The sequence below is a fragment of the Hypanus sabinus genome, chromosome 2, assembly GCF_030144855.1.
Source record: "Hypanus sabinus isolate sHypSab1 chromosome 2, sHypSab1.hap1, whole genome shotgun sequence".
In the NCBI taxonomy this organism is placed as follows: Eukaryota; Metazoa; Chordata; class Chondrichthyes; order Myliobatiformes; family Dasyatidae; genus Hypanus; species Hypanus sabinus.
Genome location: NC_082707.1, coordinates 77,773,013 through 77,794,324, shown reverse-complemented (window position 1 = coordinate 77,794,324; position 21,312 = coordinate 77,773,013). Strand labels below are relative to the sequence as shown.

The 21,312-nt window shown below is 38.3% G+C and overlaps 1 protein-coding gene across 2 annotated transcripts in view; it reads left to right on the top strand.

Annotated features, from left to right (window-relative positions):
• The window catches only part of pccb (propionyl-CoA carboxylase subunit beta), a 76,621-nt gene that overhangs the window by 53,021 nt on the left and 2,288 nt on the right, over positions 1-21,312 (top strand). For both annotated transcript variants that reach the window (XM_059948898.1, XM_059948889.1), the window contains exons 8-13: positions 1,624-1,744; positions 10,015-10,096; positions 15,154-15,277; positions 16,153-16,260; positions 17,879-17,979; positions 20,874-20,972. In XM_059948898.1, coding sequence (XP_059804881.1) covers positions 1,624-1,744; positions 10,015-10,096; positions 15,154-15,277; positions 16,153-16,260; positions 17,879-17,979; positions 20,874-20,972 — 635 coding nt within the window. The remainder of the gene's footprint in view (positions 1-1,623; positions 1,745-10,014; positions 10,097-15,153; positions 15,278-16,152; positions 16,261-17,878; positions 17,980-20,873; positions 20,973-21,312) is intronic.

The window sequence follows — 21,312 nt, the reverse complement described above, 5'->3', positions numbered from 1 at the left end:
GTGGTAAAAGCTTTATAAATGGAGTAATGTGGGGGGAAAAATTAAAATAGGCAATTATCTGCAGTCTTTCTCAAGGTACAAAAATTGGGTAGGAAGTCAAATGGTATGTTGGCCTTTATTAAAAGGCGGTAATTCTTAAAAATGGAGAAATATTGTTACAATTGTACTGGATACTGGTGAGATAATATCTGGAATATCATGCAGTTTTTGTCCCTTAATTTAAGAATTGATGCACTGGCATTTCTAAAGAGCTTCAGCCGTCCAGTTCCTGAGATCAGTGGGTTATCCTATTATGAATAAGTAAAGAAATTAAACCGAAAAGAATAGAGATTTAAAGGATAAAGGATTATCTAATTAAAACATGCAAGATTCTGACAGGAAATAGTAGAGTAGATGTTGATTATTCCTTGAGTGGGAGAACCTTGAGTGACAGGACATAAATGCAAAATTAAGGCAGTGTAGTCTAAAATTGAGGTGTACAGGGATTTGTTCTTAAGGGGTTGCAAATCTCTCTCTAATCCTCTGTGCCAGAGATTATGAAGACTAGATCATTTGAGATACTTAAAGAGGAAGTAGATACGTTTTTGAAAGAGTGGGCATTTGAGGGTGATGGGAAACTATCACTGAAGAAAAGTTGAGGCCAAGAGCAGATCATCCATCATCCTATTGAATTGATGAGCAGTTTGAAGGCCCAAATGACCAGCTCCTGTGCTAGTGTCCTTGAGCTGCCACTGCCTTAGGTTAATCAGCAAGTTCTGACTTCTTGTCTGTATTGTGTGTTTATGTTGACATTCAGTGTTAGTACAACAGATTTAATTTGGATTCTGAATTAGTCATCATTATTCCAAACCAATGAGATAGAGAAGGTTTTAGACTAGAGTTTTTTAATGATTTACTGGGGGGGCTGGCTTTACCATAGAAAGGAAAAAATGTGCAAAGTAAAATATAATTAACTTCACAGATGTTAAACCCAATTTGGATACACCACCCCACTTATAATTGCCAGTAGTGATACAGAATGGCAAATTTTAGTTCATGAATTGTAAACTATCGCTGATCAGTTTTTAGATTAAAACTAAAAAAGGTGCTGATATTTAAATAGAAAATATAGTCAAAATGCCACCTTTATTTGCTAATAAGTACTGTGAAACTGAAACGGCCTTTTCCAATCTTTGACGCTCCATCACTGCTTCTTGAGGCAGCCCGCCTTCAAACCCAGAAACTATTTTTATGTTGTTGTTTATTATGTCAGCTATAAGAGCAAAAGTATTCTTTTGTATAAACACAGGGTTGCATTTGAACTGATTGAGAAGATGCATTGACAAATTGAACTTATGAAACTTATGCTGATCATGGGAATTTTCTGTGACAGAATGTCCAACAGCCTCTCAACATGAGATGGTGATTTAAACCTGTACAGTAGAATTCATGCAGTGCAGTATCCACCTTTACCGCCTTGTTGTAATTAGTTAGATTTTAAAAGATTGTCTAACAGTTAAACTTTAGTAACTATATTAACTTGATGCAATAATATCCCCTTTTGAAATATTATTCAAAGTATTATACATCTTTGACCAATTTTAAGCAGTATATTTTAGTAATGCTCAGTTGTTCATGCTGCAGGTGTTGCACACAGGGCTTTTGAAAATGATATTGATGCCTTATTGAACTTAAGAGAGTTTTTTAATTATATACCACTGAATAACAAAGATCCAGCTCCAGTAAGAGAATGTCAAGATCCATGGTAAGTAAAACTCCGCTTTGCACTCGATTCTACTCTTTAGATGTGATTTTACAGGAAAGATTCTGCTAGCATGGATTGGGTGACCAGCAGGAGGCAAAGAGTGGGATTAAAGGGGGCCTTTTCTGGTTGGCTGCTGGTGACTGGTGGTGTTCTGCAGGGGTCGGTGTTGGGACCACTTTTCATCTTATATTTTAATGATTTGGATCATGGAATTGATGGCTTTGGGGCCAAGTTTGAGTACAATATGAAGACAGGTGGACAGGCAGGTAGTATTGAGGAAGCAGGGAGTCTGCAGAAGGACTTAGACAGATTAGGTGAATAGGCAAAGAAGTGCCAAATGAAATGTAGTGTAGCAAAATGTATGGTCATGTATGTTAGGTTACTTCCATTTAAACATACAATGGGTTACCAATTAAGAATCATATTCTGGAAGAATTAGAGAACTTTAATTTACAGTAATAAACAGACGCATCTTAACCCTGCCACATGCTGAAATATTCTGCAAACCCCGCGCATGCTCAGTGCTCTCCAATCAGGAACTGGCACGTCATTGCACGTGATATCACCACATCTTCCCTTCCTTAAAAAGAAAAAACAATTAACAACGTTAATCAAAACAAATACATAATTCAACAAGTCTCTGTCAGTCTCTCTGTGGGTTTATAAACACAAATAGACCTTCTAAGTGGTAGACACAGATCTTGTGTTTCCTTGTTATTACTTACATGTTTTGTCTCTGCATCAGTTAACTAAGGCTGCATCCACACTAGACCAGATAATTTTGAAAACGCTGGTTTTGCGTAAAAACGATAGGCGTCCACACCAGGTGTATTTGAAAATACCTCTGTCCACATTAAAACGAATATTTGGGCAAATCTTCTCCTACTGGACATGCGTAGGACACGTCTACAGAGAACAAGCGAAGAGGAAATGATATACTATTTCCGTTTCCGTGGCGCCATTGTGCTTTTTGTACTTAGATATGCTGCCTGTATGTACATGGTAGACACCTTTGTTTAACTCCAAACAAGCTATTAATGTAGACAAACAACACGCGTGAAGGTGTCCGCCATTGTTGTTGTGGTGTTGGAGGTTGCCTTCAGGAAAAAAATGAAAAGCAGCGCTGCTGCCACCACCTGTTTCAGTATATCATGATAGCATTTTTTAAAAGCTCCAGTTACCCCGTGCACACTACATCACCCAACTGACATTTTCAGATTTACACACACTGGAGAGCGTTTTAGAAAAGCTCCGATTTTTGGGGAGGAAACGCCTTTTCAGTATGGACGGAGGGTCAAAATGAAGAGAAAAAGCTTTGGTTACGGATTTATCAGGTCTAGTGTGGACGTAGCCTAAATCTCTGAAGAATCATATCTTTTTTTCCTTTAAAAAGAAAAACAAATAACAACGTTAACTAATAAACAAATCTCTTATCAGCTAACTGAAATTCTGAAGTTGGCTCTTTGCTATCTATGCCATGACTCTTCTTGTGCTTCTTTTCTGCTTTGTGCTTTTCTTCATGTATCTCAACTAAACCTCTTGGTATATTCTCACATCTCCTGGTTAGAATCTGGAATTTCAGGTAAGCAGTTCACGCTATCCTCCTCAGCAATCTGCTTCCCTGCTTCTGTTTGGACAGTATCTTTCCTAATTTCTTCTACTTCCATTTGTAATGAAATGCAAATCTTCTTTTCTTCATCTAATGAACTGTGTAATCTCTTTCTTATGCTGAGACTTCATCATTTCAATAAAACTTCTCAATTCCATTACGTGCTTTCACTTCTTGCTTATACTGTGCCCACTGTGTGTTTTCTTGCTCTAGCTGGTGATTAGACTGAATCTCATATTCTGTCAGTGTCTCTTTCATTATCGTTTGCATTGAAGCAACCTCTTCCTGCCATTGCTTTTTCTCATCATCAATTGCCTCCTGTTTGGTCATATCAGACACTGCAGCAACTGCTTTTATTTCTCCATGTCAGCATTTTCATAAAGCGCATCTATATAGAATTCCTCACATTCATCTTCAATCACAGCATTTACTTGTTTCATTTTTGTTCTTTCTACTTCTACAATAACGTGAAAGATGATTAATATTACCACAGCTGTAACAAAGTTTTCCATATGTGAAACACTGATTTGGATGGTGTTCCTGCGCACAGCGATCACATGACTTTTTTCAAATGCCGTCTTGCTCTCCATCGGTTTTTGTTGATGTATTATTATATTTCTTGATATATTCATGCTTTTTTACAGCATCTACATTGCAGTTTTCAACAAAAAGCTCTCCAGCCTGCGACATTACGGTCTCAGAAGCTTTGCAGAGCGTGAAAGCTTTTACAAAATTTAAATATTGCTCACGCAAACGCCTTTCTCTCTGTGCATTATCTCAAATGCCACAAAATAGTCTATCTTTGATAAGAGAATCTGTGAGCAATCCAAACTCACATATTCTACTATGCTTTCTTAACTCCGTAACAAACTGATCAACGGTTTCATTGGCCCTCTGCGCACATGTGAAGAATTTGTGTTGCTCATACATTAAATTATGCTTCGGTATACAAAATTCTTCAAATCTGTCCATTATCAACTTTAAATTGAAATTATTTCCATCTTCAAAGACAAAATTATTGTATACCTCTACTGGGTCATTTCCGATTCGTGGAGTAGGATTGCCGCTTTGGTTTTGTCTGCTTTTCTATCAGTTCTGATGGCTGATAAATATATCTCAAACTGTTACTTGAGTATTCTCCAATTCTCAGCTACATTGCCAGTCAACTGCAGTTGTTGAGGGGGTTGTAAATCTTCCATTTCACCAATTACCGTTCAAACTTTTTTCTTCTTTTTTTTCGATTATCTTCAATTCTCCGATATTATTCTTCCAAAAGCACTTCTGACACCATGTTATGTTATTTCTATTAAACATACCGTGGATTACCAATTAAGAATCATGTTCTGGAAGAATTAGAAAAATTTTATTTACAGTAATAAACAAACACATCTTAACCACGCCACATGCTGAAACATTCTGGCAAGCTCCGCGCATGCTCAGTGCTCTCCAACGAGGAACTGGCATGTCATTGCACATTATATCACCACAATGTGCTTTGCTAGAAGGAATAAAGGCATAGACAATTTTTGAAACAGTGAGAAAATTCAGAAAATCTGAGGTGCAGAAGGAATTGGGAGTCCTTGTGCAGGATTCCCTAAAGGTTAACTTGCAGATGGAGTTGATGGTGAGGAAGGCAAACGCAATGTTACCATTCATTTCGAGAGAACTAGAATATAAAAGCAAGGATGTAATGTTGAGCTTTTATAAGGCATTGGTTAGACCACTCTTGGAAGTATTGTGAGCAGTACTTAGTGGGTATATGGAAGGTACAGCCAGGGTAAATGTTGGAGGCAGGTGCCTTTACTGCTTTTAAAAGACATTTGGACAGATACATAGATCGAAAAAATAGATATGGGCCAAGACTTGGCTATAAGGGCTAGTGCAGATAGGCACTCGGATTGTATGACAAGTTGGAACAAAGGGCCTGCTTACATGTATAACTCTGATAATGCATCATTCTGATTGCAAGATCAGAATTTCATACTTCCTCAGTGCTATTGATCTGCTTAACAAAAATGGATCATGGAGCTATTTCTTGTGCTATTCTTTTGTGTGAAATAAATATCTATAATTGGCCTCAGCATTAAAATAGTTAACTACAGTTGAGCTATTTTATTGCATAGTATTTTCCCTGTAAGCAATATCATGGGGTGATCTTCCACTATGTTAACATTTAGCAGTTTTGGGAGATGTTTGAGATTATGCATGCAGTGAGAATTGAATAAGAGCAGCACTCAGGTCACTCAGCTTATCACTGTATTTCATTTTGTCCAAAAATACAGTACACAATGGACCAAGTAGACAAAATGAACTTTGTAAAAGTATTTAAAATAGTTATCAAGTTATCATCTACAGTATATACCGTCAGGATCTCTCAAAAGCAGAGGTGGAGGAGTATGCCTCATGATCATCTCCTCGGTGCACAAATATACCAGTGTTGTCCCCATTCTGCTCACCAGACCTGAAATATCTCGCAGTTAAGTGCCGCCCATTTTACCTACCAGTGGAAATGTTCGTGATAATTTTGGTAGCAGTATACATATTCCACCTCAAGCCAATGTCAATCAGGCTTTAGATGATCTGAGCAATGGGATCAAAATGCATGAAACAGCGCACCCTAATGCCTTCACCATCATTTGGGGGCATTTTAACCAGGCCAGTCTGAATAAAATCACTAAACAATTACCATCAACTGATCATTTGCAATACCAGAGTAAACACACTGGACCATTGCTACACCACCATCAAGAATGCCTACCCTACGATTCCACGCTCTCATTTCAGGAAGTCTTATCACCTGTCTGTACTTTCACTCTCTGAGTATAGGCAGAGACTGAAGACTGCAGCACCAGTAGCGAGGACCAAGAAAGTATGGACAAGGGAAACACAGGAGTGCCTGCAGGACTGCTTTGAATCGGTGGTCTGGACCATACTCAGGGATTCATCTTCAAATCTGCATGAGTATGCTGCAGTTGTTAACCAACTTCATTAAAACCTGTTTGGATGAGTGTGTGCCTACAAAGATTTGTGGTACATTCCCAAATCAAAAGCCGTGGGTGAACCAGGAGGTTCTGCTGAAGGTCTGCTGAAGGCTAGATCTGTGGAATTCAAGGCTGGTGACCCAGGTCTGTACTAGAAAACCAGGTATGATTTGCAGAGGGTATTTCAAGGGCGAAGAGACAATTTCGAACAAGGTTGATGGCAATATCGGATGTACAACAATTCTGGCAGGGTTTGTAAGACATTACTACAAAGTGAAACCCAGTAGCATGAATGGCAGTAATACTTCACTACCAGGTGAACTCGACACTTTCTATGCCCAATTTGAAAGGGAGAATCCCTACTGTACACGGTGACCCTGTGATCTCCGTCTTGGAGGTTGATGTTAGGCTGTCTTTAAAGAGAGTGAACCCTCGCAAAGTGGAAAGCCCCAATGCAGTACCTGGTAAGGCTCTGAAAACTTGTGCCAACCAGCTGGCGGGAGTATTCAGGGACATTTTCAACCCTCACTGCTACGGGCCAAAGTTCCAACTTGCTTCAAAAAGGCAACAATTATACCAGTGCCTAAGAAGAATAATGTGAGCTGCCTTAATGACTTTCACCCAGTAGCACTCACATCTACAGTGCTGAAATGCTTTGAGAGGTTGGTCATGACTAGACTGAACAAGAACATTGACCCACTGTAATTTGTCTATCACCGCAATAGGTCAATGACAGACGCAATCTTAATGGCTCTTCAGATGGCCTAAGACTACCTATGTCAGGATGCTGTTCATTGACTATGTCTCAGCATTTAATACCATCATTCCCACAATCCTGATTGATAAGTTACGGAACCTGGGCCTCTGTACAACTGGATCCTCAGCTTCCTAACAGTAAGACCACAATCTGTGCGGATTGGTGATAATATCTCTTCCTCTCGGATGATATACACTGGTGCACCTCGGGTGTGTGCTTAGCCCACTGCTCTACTCCCTCTGTACCCATGATTGTGGCTAGGCATAGCTCAGATACCATCTGTAAATTTGCTAATGATACAACCATTGTTGGTAGAATCTCAGGTGGTGACGAGAGTGCATACAGGAGTGAGATAAACCAACTAGTGGAGTGGTGCCGCAGCAACAATCTGGCACTCAACGTCAGTAAGACGAAAGAGCTGATTGTGGACTTCAAGAAGGGTAAGACAAAGGAACATATACCAATCCTCATAGAGGGATCAGACATGGAAAGAGTGAGCAATTTCAAGATCAAGATCTCTGAGGACCAAACCTGGTCTGAACATAGTGATGAAGCTATAAAGAAGGTAAGATAGTGACTATACTTCATTAGGAGTTTAAAGAGATTTAGTATGTCGACAAAAACATTCAAAAACTTCTATAGATGTACCATGGAGAGTATTCTGACAGGCTGCATCACTCTGGCATGTGGGGAGGGGGCACGACTGCATAGGACTGAAAGAAACTGCAGAGGTTCATAAATTTAGTCTGCTCCATCTTGGGTACAAGTCTACAAAGTACCCAGGACATCTTCAAGGAGTAGTGTCTCAGAAAGGCAGCGTCCATTATTAAGGACCCCCAGCACCCTTTTCTCATTGCTGCCATCAGGTAGGAGGTACAGAAACATGAAGGTACACACTCTGCGATTTAGGAACAGCTTCTTCCCCTCTGCCATCCGATTCCTAAATGGACAGTGAACCTGTGAACACCATTTCACTTTTTTAATATATATTATTTCTGATATTGCACAATTTTAATCTATTCAATATACATATACTGTTATTGAGTTATTTATTTATTTTCTATATTATGTATTGCATTGAACTGCTGCTGCTGTTAACAAATTTCATGACACATACCGGTGATAATAAATCTAATTCTGGTTCTAAGCTGCCGGCAGAGGCCATTATATGCAACTCTATTGTGGACAAGTATAGATTTAAGCAGTGGCTGCATCTTTATAACAAGCTATTTAAAAGAATCAGTAGATTTTTTATTAATGGGAAAAATGCTGGAAAATATTGTTCTGGGTAACGGTTAGCCAGGATACAACTCTTAGCAGATACAACTTGAGGATTCAATTACTGTTTGTTAGTACATTGTGCAAAAGAATGCCAGCATTTGGATATATTTCACTTACTAAGTAGTCTGAATAGAAATATCATGGCTGACAGTGGAATTACAGTATCTTCCATTGTACAAAAATGGAACTGTGTGCCTGGAAGATGAAGGAACATTTCATCTCCATCTGAAGAGATGCTTGTGTGTTGAGTTTACTGCAACTGTTCCTCTTTAAATGTCCAAGTCTGCCCTCGTGTGGCTGCAGGGAGAATTCTCCAATTGATGGAATGGTGCTTTCTTTCCTCTCTATTTACAAATGAAAGGCTGTCATCTAGTGGCCGTATTGAATTATGCACCCTTTTGGATCACAAATTTTTGCAAAGAACCCATTTTTATTTATTTCAAAAATGAATATTTTTTCTAAAATTGTTATAAATGCATTATTCAGTTACTTTTAGCTGTAAATTAACTTTATGCAATAACAGTCACATTTTTATTTGGACAATAACTTTGGGCAAACTTCTGAACTGACGCTAATTTATGTGTCTCTTGGATCTGAAATTTTGCGTTCAAAGTGTCAACTACAGAACACTAAACCCAAGTGTGCTGTATATTTTCTGCAAGGTGGTAACTATTATAGAATTATACTACTGAAAATGATGTACTGCACTGTAAATTACAAGATGATGGCCTTGTGATTGACTAAGTTGGAATTAGATTTGATATCTCTTTTAATTGTTTTATATATGTTAGAAATTGATATTGTCTGGAAATAATCTGAAACTCTAAATTCTAAAAGGAGAGTACCTGCTTAGTTGGTATTTCAAGTAATTGTTTCTCATGTATGCTGTCTGTGTTGTAGTACGTCCGTACATCCTGTAAGATATTTGGACTTATTTTTCCCTTTATGGCTGAATTTAACGATTTTAGAGGTGAAATTGATTGTTTCAGAGTCAGAGTGTTTGTTTTATTGAACTAATGTAGAATGAATTGGCAAAGGTTATCATTATGTTCTTGTCTCCTTGACCAAATTTTTATAAGACTGAAAAATATCCTTTTGATTTTGAACAGAGCAGAATTGTTGAAGCAGATATATTGGGTTTCCATTGTTCAATATAAATTGATGAATCTGTAGAAATGCATGGATCTGTTGAGGACAGCAGCCATGAATGTGTTAAGTTTTACTGATCTAATACAGTTTTATTTGAAGTATTCAGTTTATAGATAAAGCTTATCAATGTTTAGAAGGAAGTTATTTTTAAAAACAGTGTGGCAGAATAATTTTGATATGCAATGCAGTGTGAAATTAAACTTCGTAGCTAGTCCTGGCCTTTATCTACCACCCCATGAGCCTCTACATCCAAATCATCATTCTTTGCAACTTTTGTCATCTCCAAAGGGCTCCTACCACAAGTATCTGCAGATTTTCTCTTGTGTGGTATCCTATGTTCCATTAGTAGTTCACAATCAAAACCTTGTGGAAAACTTTAAATGCTTATCCACAACTGTCAATGATGATTGAAGCCCAAATTTACCACCATATATACTACAAATAATTGGTTGACAAATCTTTTTTTTAAACTTTGTTCTTTCTGTTTATAAAGTGACAGGATGGTACCAAGCTTGGATACATTGGTTCCCCTTGAATCCACAAAGGCATACGATATGTTGGATATTGTCCATGCGGTGAGCGCTTTTTAGGTTGAACGTCATATTGTTTATACAGTATTCGCACTTGCAAAACAACATATGACCATACTTAATTTACATTACAATAGATGAGAAAGCCCAGTCTCTACCTTGTCATCACATTGATCTAGCCTCAGCAAATTTGTGTTTGACTATTCCATCCTCTTAAAGAATGGGATGCTTTCCAGCGTAACTTTAGTGGCTCGGTGCTGGGACCACAGCTATTTACAATACACATTAATGATTTAGATGAAGGGATTAAAAGTAACATTAGCAAATTAGCAGATGACACAAAGCTGGGTGGTAGCATGAAATATGAGGAGGATGTTAGGAGAATGCAGGGTGACTTGGACAGGTTGGGTGATTGGGCAGATGCACAGCAGATTCAGTTTAATGTGGATAACTGTGAGGTTATCCACTTTGGCAAGAACAGGAAGGCAGATTACTATCTGAATGGTGTCAAGTTAGGAAAAGGGGAAGTACAATGAGATCTAGGTGTCCTTGTACGTCAGTCACTGAAAATAAGCATGCAGGTACAGCAGGCAGTGAAGAAAGCTAATGGCATGTTGGCCTTCATAACAAGGGGAGCTGAGTATAGGAGCAAAGAGGTCCTTCTGCAGTTATACAGGGCCTTGGTGAGACCACACCTGGAGTATTGTATTCAGTTTTGGTCTCCAAATTTGAGGAAGGACATTCTTGCTATTGAGAGAGTGCAGTGTAGGTTCGAGAGGTTGATTCCCGGGATGGCGGGACTGTCATATGTTGAAAGATTGGAGCGACTGGGCTTGTATACGCTGGAATTTAGAAGGATGAGAGGGGATCTGAAACATATAAGATTATTAAGGGATTGGTCACACTAGAGGCAGGAAACATGTTCCAGATGTTGTGGGAATCCAGAACCAGAGGCCAGAGTTTAAGAATAAGGGGTAGGCCATTTACAACGGAGTTCAGGAAAGACTATTTCACCCAGAGAGTTGTGGATCTATGTGAGCTCATTTTGCCTCAGTGGAAGCCAATTCTCTGGATGCTTTCAAGAAAGAGTTAGATAGAGCTCTTAAAGATAGCAGTCAAGGGATAGGAGGAGAAGGCAGGAACGGGGTACTGATTGTGGATGATCAGCCATGATCACATTGAATGGCGGTGCTGGCACGAAGGGCCAAATGGCTTACTCCTGCACCTATTGTCTAGTTATAACTTAAAATTGTCACCCATGGTACCATCAACAATGCTGTAATTTCAGAGTTCAATTATCCCTGCAGAGACTTGAAACAAAAACCTTGATTAACATGGAGGAGAATGTAAAGAAATCTAAGTGGTCATTCATTGTTTGCAAACTTGAAAATGCTCATTTTGACAGGTAGGAAAAGTAGAATATTTTGTGAGTTTGAGGGTATATTTGGTATTTATTGCAATGTACTGTACAGAAGTGCAAGATTAACATGCAAATACACCCAAGTAATTAAAACATGTGGAACAATGAGAACATTTTAGAGAATTATTATGGAACATCATTGGATTGGGAAATCATTAGACTTAGCTCATTTTTAAGAGCAAAGTGTATTTGGTTAATCTAGGGTTAATTTAACTATAGAAGCTGATAAATAAATGCACTTCTAAAAGTAATCTCACTCTTTAATACAACAGATTTGAATATAAAGCTAAGAAGTCAATATAAGAGGCAGGTTTAAATTAACCAAGGGGGAGAAAAAGAACAAAGTCATGCATTATCTGGATTGCACAACCCAAAATGTGGTAGTGGCAGACTCTACCACATTAAAAAAAATGATTTAAGTGAATTTTAAACATTTGCAGGGTTCTGGGGCAGAACTGGGAAAAACACTTGATTAGACAACTTGTTTCAAGAACCAGCAGAAGCACAAGATCAGATACTACCTCTGTTATATCATTTTTATGAAACTGCAGTACTGCATGCTCCTCCCAAATAAGATAACCTGAGGTTCAGTATTCAGCACTAAATGTAGGAGGTCTTGTAGGATCAGATTTATTCTCTGTAGTTGCAACATAAATTCCAGTTCTTGTGGAAGACAGTCCAATGGTCCCTTGTCTTTAATTTTGTTTGTGTATTTGTCCCCTAGTTTTGTGCTTACAACTCTTGAAGAACAGATAAATATAATGATTTATCAATGTTTTTTAAAAAATTTAAACATATGGACCTTTCCGGTCACTATTTGCCGGATTTGTTAGGTCATGTTTATCATACTGGGTTTCCTTCCAGAATCCTGGAAGAACATTGGACATTAAATGGGACTTCAGCCAGACCATAATAATCTAATTTCCTGGTAGTCACTTGTATAAAGTTGTCTAGCAGGTTTACAGTCATAGAAAAGTTCAGCACAGAAACTGGCCCTTTGGTCCATCTAGTCCATGCTGAACCATTTAAACTGCCTGGTCCCATCGACCTGCGCCCAGACCATTGGTTAATTACAACCTACAAGACACAAAGCCATGCTGACTATTCTTAATCAATCCCTGTCATATCCAAATACTCATATATCAGGCCCCTCAGAATACCTTCCAATAACTTTCCCACTACTGATGTCAGGGTCACTGGCCTATAATTTCTACCTTTCTACCTGGTGTATTATTTTTGGAACCTTTCTTAAACAGTGGAACAATGTTATGTATCCTCTGGTACCTCACCTGTCGCTAAGGACAATTTAAATAACTCTGCTACGGTCCCTGCAATTTCTGTACTTGCTTCCCACAGGGTCCAAGGAAACACCTTGTCAGGCCTTGGGGATTTATACACTCTAATTTGCCTCAAGATAGCAAACACCTCCTCCTCTGTAATCTGTATTGGGTCCATGACCTTGTTGCTGCTTTGCCTCACCTCTGTCGAGTCTGTGTTCATCTCCTGAGTAAATATCTGTTTTGCCTCTACGGATAAATTCCCAGGACCAATTTTGTCACTTGCTCCATTTGCTCTTAACATATCTGTAGAATCCTTTGGAATTCACCTTCACCTTGTCAGTTAGGGCAACTTCATGCCTCATTTTAGCCCTCCTGATTTCTTAAGTGTTCTCTTGTATTTCTTATACTACATATCTCATTTGTTCCTACCTGCCTATACCTGCTATGCATCTACTATTTTATTCTTTACCAGGGCCTCAATTATCTCTTGAAAACCAAGGCTCCATAAACCTATTACCTGAACCTTTATTCTGACAGGCACATACAAGCTTTGTACTCTCTAAATTTCACTTTTGAAGGCCTTCCACTTATCAAGTATGCCTTTGCCAGAAAACTATGGGTCCTAATCCACACTTTCCAGATCCTTTCTGATACCATCAAAATTGGCTTTTCTCCAATTTAGAATCTCAACCTGCAGATCAAAGCTATCTTTTTGCATATATACTTTGAAACTAATGGCATTATGATCACTAGATGCAACATATTCCCCTACACAATTTCTATCTCATTCCCTAATGGGAGATAAAGTATCGCACATGCTTTTTTTGGGACTTCTAAGTACTGATTAAGTAAGCACAAATTGCACTGCAGATGCTGTGGTCAAATCAAGACATACAAAAAAGCTGGCTGAACTCAGCAGGTCGGGCAGCATCTGTTGAAAGGAGCGGTCAACGTTTCATGTCGAGAGGGTCTCGACCCGAAATGTTGACCGCTCCTTTCAATAGATGCTGCCCGACCTGCTGAGTTCATCCAGCTTTTTTGTACGTACTGATTAAGTAAACTTCCCTGAACGCACTTGACACAAACTATCCCATCCAGTCCTTTCATAGGTTGGGAATTCCAGCCAATATGTGAAAAGTTAAAACCACGTACTATAACAGCCTTGTTTCTTGCAACAGTCTGCGATCATTCTACAAATTTGTTCTTCTAAATCCCGCAGACTGTTAGGTGGTCTGTAGTATAGCCTCATTATCATGGTCATACCTTTCTTATTACTCAGTTCCACTCATAAAGCCTGCCTAGACATCTGTCCATACTGAGCATTACTGTGACAATTTCCTTGTCTAGTAACACCACCCCTTCCTCTCATTCTGTCACTTCTAAAACAATAGAACTCCAGAATAATTGATTTATCCACCCTGCAACCAAGTCTCACTACAATATCATAATTCCAGGTGTTGATCCATGCCCTGAGTTCATCTGTCCTTCCTACAGTACTTTTTGCATTGAAACATAAGCAGCTCAGAACATTAGTCGCACCATGCTCAACCTTTTGATTTTTTGACTTTTTCTGAGGTCTTAACAATATCTGTCTCTTCAACCTCTCTACTATTTGTTTAGGCAATCTGGTTCCCATCGCCCTGCAACTCTGGTTTAACACCCCACCAGTAGCACTAGCAAACCTTCCCGCTGGGATGTTAGTCCCCCTCCACTTCAGGCAAAAACCACTCTTCTGTACAGGTCCCACCTTCCCTGGAAGAGAACCCAAGGATCCAAAAATCCTTCTACAGCACTTCCTTAGCCACATGTTAAAGTGTATTATTTTTGTAGTTCTGGCCTCGCTAAGCACATGGCATGGGTAGCAATCCTGAGATCAAAGCCCTGGAGGCCCTCTCCTAAAACTTGGCACCTAACTCCTATGCAGAACCTTATCACTCGTCCTACCTATGCCATCGGTACTTAAATGGATCACAACCCCTGGCTGTTAACCCTTCCACTTAAGAATACTGAAGACTTGATCCAGGATGTCCTGGACCCTGGCACCCGGAAGGCAACATATCATCTGAAAATCTTGTTCTCGACCACAAAACCCACTTTCTGTTTCCCTAACTATGAATCCCCATCACCATGGCTTGCATCTTCTCTCCCCACCCCTCCCCACCTTCCCTTCTGAGTCGCAGGACCAGACTCCGTGCCAGTGACCTGATTGCTGTGAATTAACTCTGCTACTTCATCCCTCCAACAGTATCCGAAGTGGTTTATGAGGACCATACTGTTCATTACACAACTTTGTTTGAACATAGTTTGAAGTTGTGAAAGTGTTTTACAACAAGCAAACTAGTATTGAATTAACTTTAACACAAACCACAGTTTAAAAAGCTCTTTTTGAAATTCTGTTTTAGATTGTGGATGAAAGAGAATTTTTTGAGCTCATGCCTAATTATGCAAAGAATATTATTATCGGATTTGCCAGAATGAATGGAGGCACAGTGGGAATTGTGGGTAATCAGCCTAAAGTGGCTTCAGGTGAGTATGTGATGTAGCGAATACGTAGTTTAGTGACATTAGCACACCACCATCTCTTCCCATATTACACAGGAACTCAAATACTCCTTGCTGTGAACTGGCAATTTGTCTCTTCCAATTTGTGCAGTTGCATGGACTCGTTATTAGAGAAACTAAATACAACTGGAGTAACTGCTTTGCAAAGTCTCTATTCAGTCCACAAGGATGACTCTGAACTTTGTCACTTTAATTATGCATCCCAGTCTCACCTCTATTTCTGCCATCTCTGTACTTTTCATTGAAATTCCATGTAGCTCAAGGAACAACATACTGTATGTCTTCTGCTGTTGTGACTATCTTTCTACGGTTCCAGTGGACTTCTCTTGAATTTTGTTGACACACCATGGCTTTCCAGCTCTCAGTTTAGGGAACCTACACTGAAGTGCCCAATCAAATAATTGAGAACATCAAATTTTTAGGAATTAAGATATAACTTTTTTTGTTTAATTTATTATGAAACACCATCTTAATTGTTTCTAAGGCTACACTCCCTAATTCTAGATTCCATGAGATGAATCATCCTCTCAGCACCTACCTGGTTAATTGATCTGAGAATCTTGTATTGATAATATCAGTTTTAATAGTGAAAATCTTCTGAACAGACATTTTGATTTTTAAGTAATAACTTGCACTTGCAAAGAATCTTGAAGTTTGGTATCTGTTTCTGTTCCTTGTACCTTTACTAGACTTCAAATTCTAAGTTTCTTGCCATCTAGTGATTTCCTTTCTGTTGCCCTTTAGTCAACTTTATTCATATTCTCTCCTTCACTGGAAATTGAATCTACAACAGGAATAATGAAAATTATTAATCCTATATCATAACTTTATTTTTTTAGGTTGTCTGGACATTAATGCATCCGTTAAAGGAGCTCGTTTTGTCAGATTCTGTGATGCATTTAACATCCCTATCATTACATTTGTGGATGTGCCTGGATTCTTGCCAGGTAAAAAATAAAAAATAACATAAGCCATTAGAATGTTTCATTTTCATGTTCAACGATTGCTCGAATTGATCAAACTCCCACTGTGTTCCACAAACGCATATCTGTGCTACGCTGTGTCGTGTCTAATTTGTGGATTTACATACTTGCTAGGTTGATTCAGAGCATTGTTTCTGCACTTGATGAACACAATGGCCCAGATTTTAATGATCCAACTTAAAAGTTCCAACATATTTCTTTTTTTAATATATTTAGAAACAATCCTCTGTTGGTATCTCGTGTTTTATTCATCAACCTGTTGGATAATTTGGACACAGTGTAATGTTGTAGTGCTGTTCCAGTATGCTGTTACTGCACTTCAATGCACTGCTTTCAAATTGAAAACAGCAATTGTCCAAAACTTATTTCCATTCTTTTTTTAATAAAAAGCACCTTTCTCTTCAGATTGCATGGCAGCTGTTGCCAACTGGTACAGGAGTTCACTTAAATGGCCACAGGCAATTTTTAAACTGAAGCTAAGGGCTCTTATTATGATGGCAGTACTGTTGCTATTATGATGTCAATCCTTTTGCATTTATGCTGAACCACCTACATAATAATGTCCAACTACAGTGTTGATTCACGTGGCCCCTTCTACAATATAGCTTCCTCCTATTAAATTGGAAATGTCTGGCCTGCACATCAGCATCAGAATTAGAATAAAGAATATTAGTAATTCTTGGATAACCTCAGAAAGTCCTTTACATAAAGAATTGATCTGGATTTTATAGTGAAAAATAAGTACGGCTTATTTTTAAAGTAAATTGGGGTGTAACATGATGTTTGCATGTTTTGAGCATGGAATTCAGGAGTTTGATGTAAATTTGCCTATATCTTGGTTAAGCTCTGTTCTCTAGAAGCTGAAACACGATTTCTTTGAGAAATTATTTAACATTAAAGCACTTGGATTGCTTCAAGTTGCAATACTTAACCACTTATTATTAACTCTACCTGAAAGTAAAAATAGGCTAAGATATTGTGGCTCGGTGTCAACTGTTCCTAAAATTAAATGTAATTTCTGTTGTCTCTAACTTAATCCCATTTTCCATTTACTGTCAATCATTTTATCTTGAACTGAAGTATTTTAATTTGCACTTCATTCTTCAAATTTTATAAGACTTTAAAAATCATTCACTATCATTTGGGGAAGGTGATGTCAGTTTTAGGGGCTCTAGTATAAGAATTGATGACTTGTGGAAATACAATTTTATACAAATCCTTTCATACACTTAAAGCATTATTTCAGGCTCATGATGTTTCATTTGATACAGTATATTCCATTAGCTTAATTGTAGATAGTGATAGCATAATGAAACACAATTATGGCAAGGGCATGGAAAATGATATGATAAGGATTACTGGAAAACTGTTAGGAAAACCAACTTAAAGGCAGTTCTCAGGAACAGAAAAATTGCATAACCTGTAAAGGACACTATGTCAAAATACATCTTTAATCATATGCTCCTGCGCAAATCCCATAGGAAACAGCAAGTATTGTCCATTTTCAAAATCTTATACCAAAATCTAGTATATTGGAATGTCTACTGTAAGTATTTTATTTATAACAATTGTTTACATGCAGGAACCAGTCAAGAATATGGTGGAATAATCAGACATGGTGCCAAGTTGCTTTATGCCTTTGCTGAGGCAACAGTTCCCAAAATTACAGTAATCACTCGAAAGGTAAGTTGGAAGTCTGCAGTAAATCTGCCTGATTAGTGTGAGTTCTACAGGGTCTACTTCAAAAACATCTATGAAAGATGTTTTTCAACCTGGACCAATGCCACTCTCCTAGGCCAAGCCCATCAATGATAAGTCTGAGAATTATTAGAGGCTTTGTTCTCCACACAGAATTCTATCAACAAGCACGTTGAAATGAACCCAGTTTGCATCCCACTTCAGTGTCAAGTCATAGTCCAGACCCAAGAGCTACTTCACACCTGATTACACTCGGCAATCAATGAGGATGATGTTAATCCTACATAACAGGTGACTAACATGGGCTGGACAACAATTATCACCTAATTGGATTTTATCAAACCAATCTTGGATTACATAATCGGTAACCAATAGAAATGACACTGACTCACACACAAACACATAAAAGACCAACAATGTAGATCACCAGCATTTAATTTGAAATTGCACTGATGTTACCTAGATGGGTAACGAAACACGTGCAAGCCAACAAGCCAGCTTGGTGAACTACTCAACAACAACATCTGAAAAACTTTGATTTGGGAGTGCTGGGAAGTTAATTCTGTAAATTTATTTAATAATTTAAGATACTGAACAGAAATGCTTTGGCCAAAGAATTTCTGTGCTGCTAGGTACATAGTGAATGCTACTACAATTACGTGGATTGGCCACAACATTGGAAATGTCCCTCCCATAACATGAATATTTTTCTCTAAATTTTGGGTTTAGTGTTAAAGCTTGACTCAGCTAATCAAATTGCAACTTTTTTGCCCCCAAAAGAATACTTTTAATGCTGCAATCATGTAATAGTGTATTCAAAAAGTAAGTTCATTGGTATAGTTTGAACTCTATTTAACATGTACAACATCTGCCATTCCATGTTGGTCCAATTTGCATACAGGCTTGACAGTAAACCAGCATTTATTTTCTATGCTAAATCCCCCAGACTGATAATACAGTCAGCCCTCCTTATCCGCGAATTCAACTAATCGCGAAAATCTGAAAGTGCTCTTCCAACACTTGTTGTTCGAGCATGTACAGACTTTTTTCCCTTGTCATTATTCCCTAAACATGCAGTATAACAACTATTTTACATAGTATTTACATTGTATTAGGTATTATAAGTAATCTAGAGATGATTTAAAGTATACGGGACGATTTGCGTGGGTTATCGTGGATCGGGATGGAAGAAAATCAGAAGTTCTCTTACTAAGTAAGTCAGAACAGGTACATCCGGTATTATTTAGTGTCAGTTAGTCAAAAGTTTGTCTTAGTATATAGTATACATTTTACCTTTCTGTGCATATAAAACACTTAAGAACGTATGTTTCAGCGCTGGGCTCAGGAACGAAAGTTCCCGTGTTTGATCTAGTGACAAACTGCTCCTGAGTGCCCTCTCCATCTTGCTGGGTTGATGTGGAGGATCAAAAACCCAAAACCCAATAATTAAACCACTGCCCTGCTTAGTAATAATTGTAGCTTTCATCGGGGCAGAGCCTTTCTCACATTATCCTTTAAAATTGTTCCAATCGTTAACTGACGTAGCCTAACACTTTTCCAATGACCAGTAGCGTTTCACCTCTTTCTGGTTGCTTATTTCCACTTTATTTTCAATCGTGATCGTGATTATTTTTGTGAACAGAAACACTGCGGATTCAGAGCTCTGCCGCCGGGTCCTAAGATCCATTGCATTAAGCCAGGTTGAATAAGGGACTTGAGCATCCACGAATTTTGGTATCCGCGAGGGGTCCTCGAACCAATTCCTCACAGATAAGGAGGGCCAACTGTACTTGTGATTAAATAAGCCCTAGACCGATAATGGGATGGCCTTAACCTGTCATCTTAATTACCCTGAACAGCGCCTTTGCGTTTAGACAGTTTATGTGCATCCCTCAGTATGTGATCTCCACCTTGAAATGTCAGTCTACAACATTTACTTGTGGACTGGAAAAAACAAGTTTTGGGCAGATGAAATGATTTTTTGCATGACTAACTTCTGGTGTAGGGTTTTATTTCCTTATACTGATGCTGCTTGTTCCACTGAGTTCCTCCAGCAAATTGTTGTAGCTTCTGATTCTCCTTTCTCCACCACGCTATTGAAGCTTGTAAACCAGAATTTTGCATGATATAGTTGTTTAAAAGGAAATATAACATCAACCACTACAGTGTTTTACAGAGCTCCTGTGGAAATAAAATGAATGGCTGGCTCTTGAGCAGTGTACAGTAGATCCGATGGGTGGGCCATTCCCACCACCAAGTAACACTTTGAACTTGGTTCAAATCCTGGAGAAGAGGCATTCTATAAAGTAACTTTGGCAATCTCCTTCAGAAATCACAATCCAATATCTCTTTCCATACGGCCTTCAGCATATTCTGTGCAGAATACCACCTGGCTTGATGTTGTTGGTGTTTCTCTGCACAGAGTTGCAAGAGACTAGGCTGTTCCAAATAAATGGACTGTTCTGTAGTGGGAACAAACTTTATCCATCAATCAAATGTTGCATTTTGCTGAATACTCATTCTTTCAGGAAATTGGATTTATGTGGAGTATGTCCCATTTAAACTGTACATATGTATGTATGTGAGGTAGACCTTGTGAATTTCTATTTTGTAATTTGCATCTTAACATCAATACCTTCTGACAGAGGGAGGGAAGAGAGAAATATTTAAAGGAATACAATAAAAATATTGGATCACCTGTCTGCCTATTTCTATTGGAAATTATACCAGTCCATCAACAACATTCACTAAGACCCAGTGACCTTTTACCTATTGGTCATTTCCTTTTAGTACTAATGTAATAATAAATTAACACTGCTATATACTGCACATTATTTTTTGAATGGTGCACTGCATATTTAATGTATTTTCCTTGACAGGCTTATGGAGGTGCTTATGACGTGATGAGCTCCAAGCACTTAAGAGGAGACATGAACTATGCTTGGCCAACAGCTGAGGTTGCAGTAATGGGGGCAAAGGCAAGTCACATCACTGCATATTCATGCTTTGAAGCTATAGATAGATCGTCCAGATCTATTCATTGGATAATTAGTCACAATAAAATCTGTCGCAGTGTTAGAGATCTAATTTGTAAAAGTTGATCCGATTAAATTTAAATTACCTGCTTGGACAAACACATTACATGTTAATAATATCCTTTTAGACTTTTACAAAAAATGATGAATATCCTTTTTTCCTTCTGAACAAATCAACATTTGAAGGGACAAGGAAGCTCCAATAGATGATTGTAGTTCTATTGCAACTTGAATAGCAATTTTTAAATTACCTGCAAAAAAAAATAGAATGAATGGAGGCAAA